Here is an 8207-nt window from a genome sequence, read left to right on the forward strand (position 1 = left end):
AACACTACTGTACATCTTTGTGCGGATGACACTTAAAAACCGCCCACCATCACGCACGCAGGAAAAAGATAACAGGCACATTTTGACAGAATTCAATCAGCTATAAAAAATGCTGGGCCACAGCTACGGCTACGGCTATGGCTACGTGCTTAATTACAAAAAACCCCACATACACCCCACATGTCGCAGACACGTGTTGACAGCAATTAAAAGCATGTCAAAGTTCGTAGGCGGCACAAGTGCTGTCGATAAGTCAAATCATATCCTACTCCACTCCTACAATGTTGCTATGAACTTTAAAAACAAGCCTTCGATTGTGAAAGGTTGATTTTATAACTAGTTGTACAAAAAATACAATTTCCAATTCCCCAAAGCCGAGAACCCAGAACCAGTCTGTTCCTCTGTCCCCCCCCTGTAGGCGGAGGGGTTTGACGGATTTATGGCGAGCAATTTTACACCTGAATGCGATGAGAATGCGTTGGCCAAGAATGTCGGAAAACGTTAGCCAAAGACATGACATTGAGTGGCGCTGGGGTTCCTTTTCCTGATCCTGTCCAACAGGGGTAACAATTAATGTGCAAATAAAACTCATTAATTATTAATTGAGTTCAATAATTACAATGTCACTCCGACCTGGGTGCCAGGCAGGCGCCTGCGTTGGTGAAACTTTTGGAAACTACTTAATTACGATAATCCCTTGGGGATGGTCAGTTTCCATTCCAAAATACCCTATGCTATATGTAGATCCTTTGTTCTAGTATTGCTTTGCTTTCATCTTGGTCCTTTCATATCGGAAATGTCCTTCAAGGTAAGGTGGCTTAAAAGGTGCGTGGCGCACGTCTCGCTTCCATTCATTCATAACTCGGCCGCATGGCTCAACATCGTTTCCTTCCTCATTGTCATCATCGTGACTGCTCGTCTGTCATCGTTGCTGCCACACGGCCACACGGCCACTTCGTGTGGCAGCTTCGTTTTGTGTTTAATATAAAAACACGCCATGAATGCTCTGGAGCCTGAGTTCTCCGTTCGTCGTCAGCCTGTTGCGTTCATACTAGTCGCCAGAGCCAGAGCCAGTGTCAGAGCCAGAGTCTGGTACACCAGAGCAGAGCTTCAGGCATCGCTATTCCCCAACACGCCTTTGGCATCGCGACGCGGCGCGGCTCGTGAATACATAAAAATCGAAATCCGGTCTAACAAATAGATATATCCCGATCGTCATACAATACATTGTATTCCAGATACAAAGAATTTGGGGCGGGCATTACTATTGAGAAGGTGACTTTCTGTTCAAGTGAATATTTCGAAACGGGTTTTGTAATTTAAAGTAAGATTCTAAATGGTTTGAAGGATATTTGGAAGAAAAGTTGAAAGAAAATATACAAAACTGTGGAAGGAAACATGAACTGTGGAAGCTGTTCCCCTTGCTTCATAAATATCTTCATAAAAGTTCCATTATAACTAGTAATTCGTAAAAGGTTCTATGATGCTTGATTTAATTCATGAAAACAGGCAGTTCCATCTTTTAAGTGTGCCCTTTTATCCTTCTTAAATATCATTTAGGAAACACCCTTGTCGGATTACAAGAACCAAAACTTTTCGCTCTTCTCTGTTCGTAGGATATTTGCATATAAATATGTACATATTCTGTATGTTTTGTACATAAAGTTCGAATAGATAAGGCAGCAATTTGGTTGCCTTTGTTGAGATATTTTCTTCTTTTTTCTTTGTATTTTACGGATGAAATCAAGGAGCATCCTGGCACACAGCTGGAGGCAATCACGTTTCCGACAGCGGCACATATATTGTATATTACAATGCCTGACGAGAGCACAATTATCGCCGGGGCACTAGGCCATGGGAGTGGAGTTTTATTGCTCATACGACTAGGACTAGGACTAGGACTATTCGGTGGTGTACCAAAATCAATATTTATTCAACTTCAAATAGAAAAAAAATGTGTGGGCCAAAGCCAAGAAGTATTATTAGAAAACTCTGCCGTGAACTTTAACATTTCCCCTCGATATCCATTCAAGATGGAATCAATAGTCAGGTGTCAGCCAATGGTCTGACGACTGCCAAAAGTGCGAACCCGCAAATCCTTTTTCCCATGAAATGGCACTCATACATATTTGACATGTGATTACCGGCACTTCTAATGCTGCTGCCATTTTAACAGATACTTATATTCGATGGCAAATACTACTCGAACGAGTAGTTATGTTATCCCCTCTAATGCTCCTTCTGACAGGTGAGATATCACCCCCCACCCCCCCTGCCTCTAAACTCTGGCAGGGGGGCTCAAAGGAGGCACAACCATCTGCACACATCTCGTAGTATATATTTTGCTTATTTCGATGGAAAATTGAATTCATTAGAATAGTTTCCGAATGGACATGTACGGAATATTTCGACCCAAAAAACACCCCCCCGCCTGACGACTAAATTTTAAAAAAGTCCCTTTTGGCATGGACTCAGGCCCGGACGGACGGATGGATGGACCGCATTCGTACTCGTGTTCATATTTATGTGACCCATAAATTATACGAGCGCTTCTTGTTGTCAGGGAATATGATGCACATTTCTCACAGGTTAGCTGTCAGCGGTTTAATATTTTCTATTCCAGCGGGAAAAAGTGATAGGTCAAAGGTTGCATTTTGAAAACCGAACAAAGCCCAGGTCGTAATTTACTGAATTTCCCTACAAAGTATCCACCACATTCATTGAATTACTTGCAAATCTGCGAATCCCGCAGCCGTAGAATTGTTTCTCACTTTTTGTCACTTTATTCCAGAAATGATGAAAGCCACAGCGTGGTTTTGTCCGGTGTTATTAACTTTACTGTGTGCAACGAGGCTCGTTTGTACGGCACAGAGGGGCACGGGCACGGGCACAGACGCAGAGCAGCAGCCCGCCGGAAACAGCCACACAAACGGATATCCTTTGGACTACCTGGATGCACGGAACACACAGGTGCGAATTGCATATACATATTTCCTTTTATTTTTTCTGTTTCTGTTGCTGTTTCTGCTTTTTGGATTGCCAACAGTTTTCTTTGAATGGATATTCAATTACTTGCATCGAAAACATCACCTGTGCCGACACGGGCTTCAAAAGGTTGATAGGTTTTCCCAATGAAAGGATAACTAACTTATTTCAGTTTTAATATATTCCGAATACTTCGGTTTTTAGCAAAAAAAAAAAACCAGTACAAACGCCCTGCAAAATTGCACGTTTCCCGATTTTACTGGTTTTTTTCTATCTCACAAATTGGTTTTCAGTCAAGTGGCCTTAATCCTTTCCAACTAATCTCCTTCCTTTTATAATCTAATCTTGATAGTACTCGCACTTGAGTACTTCGGGGGACAGGTAATGCCTCCTCAAGTACCTTCATACGGGGTATACGTACTTCCAAATCTCTTGCGATAGGTTGCTTTCAATGCCATTGATTATGTCTTCTGGCCTGACAACATGAACAGCAAACAACAATTTTTGGCTAACGATTTGATTTATCTATGCCTCATGCCTCACCTAATTAGACGACAACAAAATGTTTATTTGCTTTTACAACTCTTGTTGACAATCAAAAGTTTTTAAGGAACTTTTAGGGTACTTAGGAGAACAAATAACTTATGTTGTTTGTTGTATTTGTGGGCCAGAGGAATGGAGCCACGGAGAGGGAGAGAGCGGAAGCTTAAATTAAGTAAATCTGCGGCTTTTTAGCTAAGTTTGTAATTAAATATATTTCAGAGAACATCCGCCAAATATTATTGTCATAGGAGGTTCATTTTGGTATTTCGTGAAACTAGGGCTAGAACATTTACTCTAGTCATGCCCAGAAGCTTGGAGTTATTGAATCCTTCCACCCCAAGGCTCTTCAGACTGCGACAATGGCGAGTGTAGATCCGCTTCCCTCCTGGGAGTCAGTGGTGGATTCCTCCGGCTCTTCGGGAGATTGAGTGGTTTCCTCTGATGATCCGCTTCCCTCCTCCGAGTCAGTGGTGGAATCCTCTGGCTCCTCTGGTGATTGGGTGGTAGAGTCTTCGGGGCTTTCGGAACCATCAGAGGTTTCCTCATCGGAGTCAGTGGTGGAATCCTCGGGATCCTCCGGTGATTGGGTGGTAGAATCCTCGGGGCTTTCGGAACCATCAGAGGTTTCCTCATCGGAGTCAGTGGTGGAATCCTCTGGCTCTTCGGGAGATTGGGTGGTAGAGTCTTCGGGGCTTTCGGAACCATCAGTGGTTCCCTCATCGGAGTCAGTGGTGGAATCCTCCGGTGATTGGGTGGTAGAGTCTTCGGGGCTTTCGGAACCAGCAGTGGTTTCCTCGTCGGCATCCGTTGTGGACTCATCTGGCCCCTGTGTCGTTTCGATTGGTAAATCAGTAGTGGAATCCTCTGGCTCTCCAGGAGACTGTGTGGTTGAGACTTGAGGCTTTTCCGGAGCAGCAGGGACCTCCTCTGATGAGTTTTCCTTCGAAGATTCGTCGCTTCTGTCGTGTTTAGCCCTAATGTGGTGTTCCCATTCGTTGGCTCTCGGTCTTCCGCCGCTGATCCTCCAGTGGCCCGAAACACTTCCCTTCCAGCCACCATGTGGCTTGGCGGCCACTGTGGCCATCAGCGCGGCCAGCAATAAGAGCGAAAGAACCTTCATTTTGCAAAGTTTTAGAGTATACTAACCGGAACGACATTTGGCAATTTGCTTTTATAAAAATCAGATAATCATTCCAGATATTGTGACCATACATGGACGTTACGTTATCTAATCGGTAGCCATGGCAAAGGTGGTTTCTGATAGCCGAAATTATAGCGCAGATTGTATGTAATTTTATTTGAATATGTGTACCCATTTCGCTTTGGATTCCATGTACAAAAATCAATCAAAATGCGATCCAAGTGGGAAATATCTGAACCCAACACGAGGTATCTTTCTGCCGGGACACTGGACTCCACGGCTGTGTTTTTTGGCTTGTTATACATAGATAAATATGTATGTAATTTAGCCAATTTGTTGACTCACACCACACACAATTCGTTGTTCTAGATGTTTTTATCAACAAAGGGCTGTTATCTTGAGTCTGTCTAACAGGTTTTTAAGTGGAAAAAAACCTGAAAAAAACAACGATAAGATTTTAAAGTGTGATTCCAAAACAACAGTTTTCCATAATTTACAAAACAAGAATCCAACACATCACAACATAACACATCACTGATATGCTGATGATCCAATAAATATATTTATAGCCTCAGGATACCCTAGAACTAGTCTTGTGAAATATATGCAATAATCAGAGCCTTTTATGCATTATCCAAGTTTGTCTTGAGAACTTTTCGCCAAGTAATTGTATACTTTTCTCGTCTAGGATGATTTTTTGCTCGCAAAGCGCAACAAGCCGTCCCTGTCCATCGTCAATCCGTTGGATGTCCTGCGTCAGAGGCTGCTCCTGGAAATAGCGCGCAGGCAAATGAAGGAGAACACGCGGCAGGTGAGTGAGAGAAAGTGTGATAAATGCGATATGAAATGGGGCTGGGCGGAACGCCGCATTGTTTGACCACTTTGCGTGGTATTTTTAATAAGAAAGGAAACACACAAACTTTTCCCCAGGCGCCAGGAGAAAGTTGTTAAGCGTAATTTGGTGTGGCGCGGAGTATAAATGAAAATATGGCAGGGCGGGTCTAATCAAAACTAGAATGAAATGCCTAATGAGAAATATTTCGAGAAAACCCATAAAGAAGGCAGCTGCTCAAAAGTTTTTTAATACCTCAAGCAAACAAAGCAAAACATTACAATACACTTTTCTATAATAAAATATACAAGTACTTATCGTATCGTGGCAAGTTTTTGTTTGCCGTTTATCAACGATTATGTTTGCCATATCATTGGAGCATTAAAAAGCAAACGAAATAAATACCTACGTATATATATCGACCTGAAACTCTATATAGACCTTTATAAATATGTATATATTGTATATAGAAAAGGCCTAGCAGGAGGAGGAGGAGCTCCCAAAACCAGGCACTGCGTATGTGTAAAACAAATATTTTTCCTCGCTACAAAGCGGGCGTTTATTTGATTTCAACCCCAAGGCATAATATAAAAGACAACACAAAAAAAAATCAAACGTTTTAATGCGAGGAATCCTAACGATTTGCCTTGATAGTAGGTTCACCTTTCCCAGAAACGAGAGCCAGGTGAAGGGAAGGGTTAACCGTAGAGCGTTTAACAAAATTGCTGGCCACCCACCCACACACACCCCAACACACACACATATGTATATGTATTGATTCGTCGAAAGGCTTTAATATTAATAGTACTTACATTTGGGGCATAGATTTACGAATTAATGAGGAATAGATACGGGTAACGAGGTCCTGGCATGGCCCATTGACTCTCCTAATGCTAGAAGCCGTGGATATTTATGACACTCGTAGAGTTTCTGCGACTAACTGCATTAGAGACTCTGACAAATAATTAAATAACTTTTGCCAGTTAAATTTTATAGATCTGTCCCCCCGCAGAAACATATCCATCCTTGTGGGGGAAGCAATCACTGTTGTATTTTTACGCCAAATCCTTTAATGTCTGCAGGTCGAATTGAATCGGGCCATTCTGAAGAACGTGGGCAAACGAGTCTACCTAAGACCGGCGGCGGCAGAGGCAATGCTATCCAGCCCGTACTCGCAGCAGCTGGAGAGGGCACTGGCAAGGAGCAACAAGCGCCAACAGAAGATGCACTGGACCAATTTCCCCAGTCCACTCCAGTGGAGCTATGCGATGCCGCAGTCCCCAGACACATCACAGTTTCAGAGTCAGAGTCAGAAATCACAAGCTCGGAAGTTATTCAACTATGCAAAAAAATCTCTAAACGGTGCTGGGGCTGGACCAGGTCTGGGCATGAGTGTGGCGGCGAAACATCCAGCTGACGGAAATGAAGTTGCAAATGAAAAATATCATGAAAATCATGGTGATAGAAATGCTGCGATGGCCAGCAAAAACGCAACCATATATGTGGCAGACACGGACGAGGTCGACGATGACAACGAGAACGAAAACGAGGAGGAGGAGAGCCGGGTGGAGCAGGCGTTTGAGGAGGACAAACCCAATTTGGAACCGCACGGAATGGCTGCAGGTGTGGACAATACAATTGAATATATTCCGTGGAACCTGCTCTACCGCTACCTACCGCAAAGAAAGCACTATAACGATATATAAGTGGCTAAAGATTGAGATGCAATTACAGACTACGGATTACGGATTACAGATACGGTATACGGTTACACATGCACCAAAACGCATATAGAAATGCATATAGAAATGTACATTGACGGTTCCTAAATGGCTGGCTACAAGGCAGGCATGTTGTGTGGTGCACATACTCCGCATCCAATCCACATCCACAATCGGCTCCACTCCACTCGAACCCTTCGATAAATCCTTTTTCAATGTTGCTAAACGTATTCAAGTTTTGTATTTTATTCGAATTGAAATTGAAATTGAATTAACTAACGATTTATACTACCTCTCTCACAGATACTGTTGAACCAAAAAGAAATCGAGAATTCCTTCTTTGATTGATTCCAAATCGAAACCAAAGCTGCAAAGTATAATTACATGTTATTAATAATACAGCAAATAAATGCATTTGTTTGAAGGCGTAATTGATAGTGATCAGCGATATGTTCCCTAAATATTCTGCCTATTTTTTTTCGTACGAAATTACACACTCCGCGGGCGGACAAATATTACTTTTTACCAGCTTATCAAGCATTTCCCCTATTGTCTTTGTGTTGCGGATGCTCAAATAATTATTAAAAATAGTACTTAATGGACTCTTTTGCACACCACACACTTTGTCTTTTGATCACTATTGAAATTACGTAGTTAACATGGTTCCAAATCATACGAATACCGATTTTAACGTAGAGGGAATACCACCCTACAATATACGATACTACTCAAGCAAGCAGCTACTATTTCGATTCATAAATAAATACAGAATACAAAATACCAGCCACCAGTGAGTAAGTTGACAAGGAATTAAATTGGTTTTCCAAACTACGATCTACGATTAATAATTATGAATTAACTTTTCATTTATATATATTGTATGTGACTGTAAATAAAAACAAGTTTTCAAACAAAGCTAAAATAGTGACAAGAAATCGAATATATTATATATTATACGAAAATATGTGCGTACCTATGTATACTT

At 42.0% G+C, this 8207-nt stretch overlaps 1 protein-coding gene across 2 annotated transcripts; it reads left to right on the top strand.

The window, feature by feature from the left end:
- Nucleotides 1–1059: 1059 nt before the first annotated feature.
- On the top strand, nucleotides 1060–8207 carry LOC6594149. 2 transcript variants are annotated; one of them, XM_002019352.2, is made up of 4 exons: nucleotides 1060–1275; nucleotides 2792–2970; nucleotides 5358–5480; nucleotides 6584–8207. In XM_002019352.2, exons 2-4 carry the CDS (start codon nucleotides 2794–2796, stop codon nucleotides 7205–7207), a joined length of 924 nt encoding a protein of 307 aa, XP_002019388.1. In that variant the 5' UTR covers nucleotides 1060–1275; nucleotides 2792–2793; the 3' UTR covers nucleotides 7208–8207. The 2 variants fall into 2 exon arrangements, with proteins under 2 accessions (XP_002019388.1, XP_026850658.1); XM_026994857.1 differs by lacking the exon at nucleotides 1060–1275 and adding an exon at nucleotides 1310–1324.

This window comes from Drosophila persimilis, unplaced genomic scaffold (assembly GCF_003286085.1).
Source record: "Drosophila persimilis strain 14011-0111.01,24,50 unplaced genomic scaffold, DperRS2 tig00000000-arrow-pilon, whole genome shotgun sequence".
Classification (NCBI taxonomy): Eukaryota; Metazoa; Arthropoda; class Insecta; order Diptera; family Drosophilidae; genus Drosophila; species Drosophila persimilis.

What these genes read in the sequence shown, in the direction of transcription:
- LOC6594149 (XM_002019352.2), top strand. Translation starts at nt 2,794, where the DNA reads ATGATGAAAGCCACAGCGTGGTTTTGTCCGGTGTTATTAACTTTACTG. An exon ending in TGGATGCACGGAACACACAG is followed by an intron (nt 2,971 to 5,357) that starts GTGCGAATTGCA and finishes TTTCTCGTCTAG; the next exon opens with GATGATTTTTTGCTCGCAAA. An exon ending in TGAAGGAGAACACGCGGCAG is followed by an intron (nt 5,481 to 6,583) that starts GTGAGTGAGAGA and finishes TAATGTCTGCAG; the next exon opens with GTCGAATTGAATCGGGCCAT.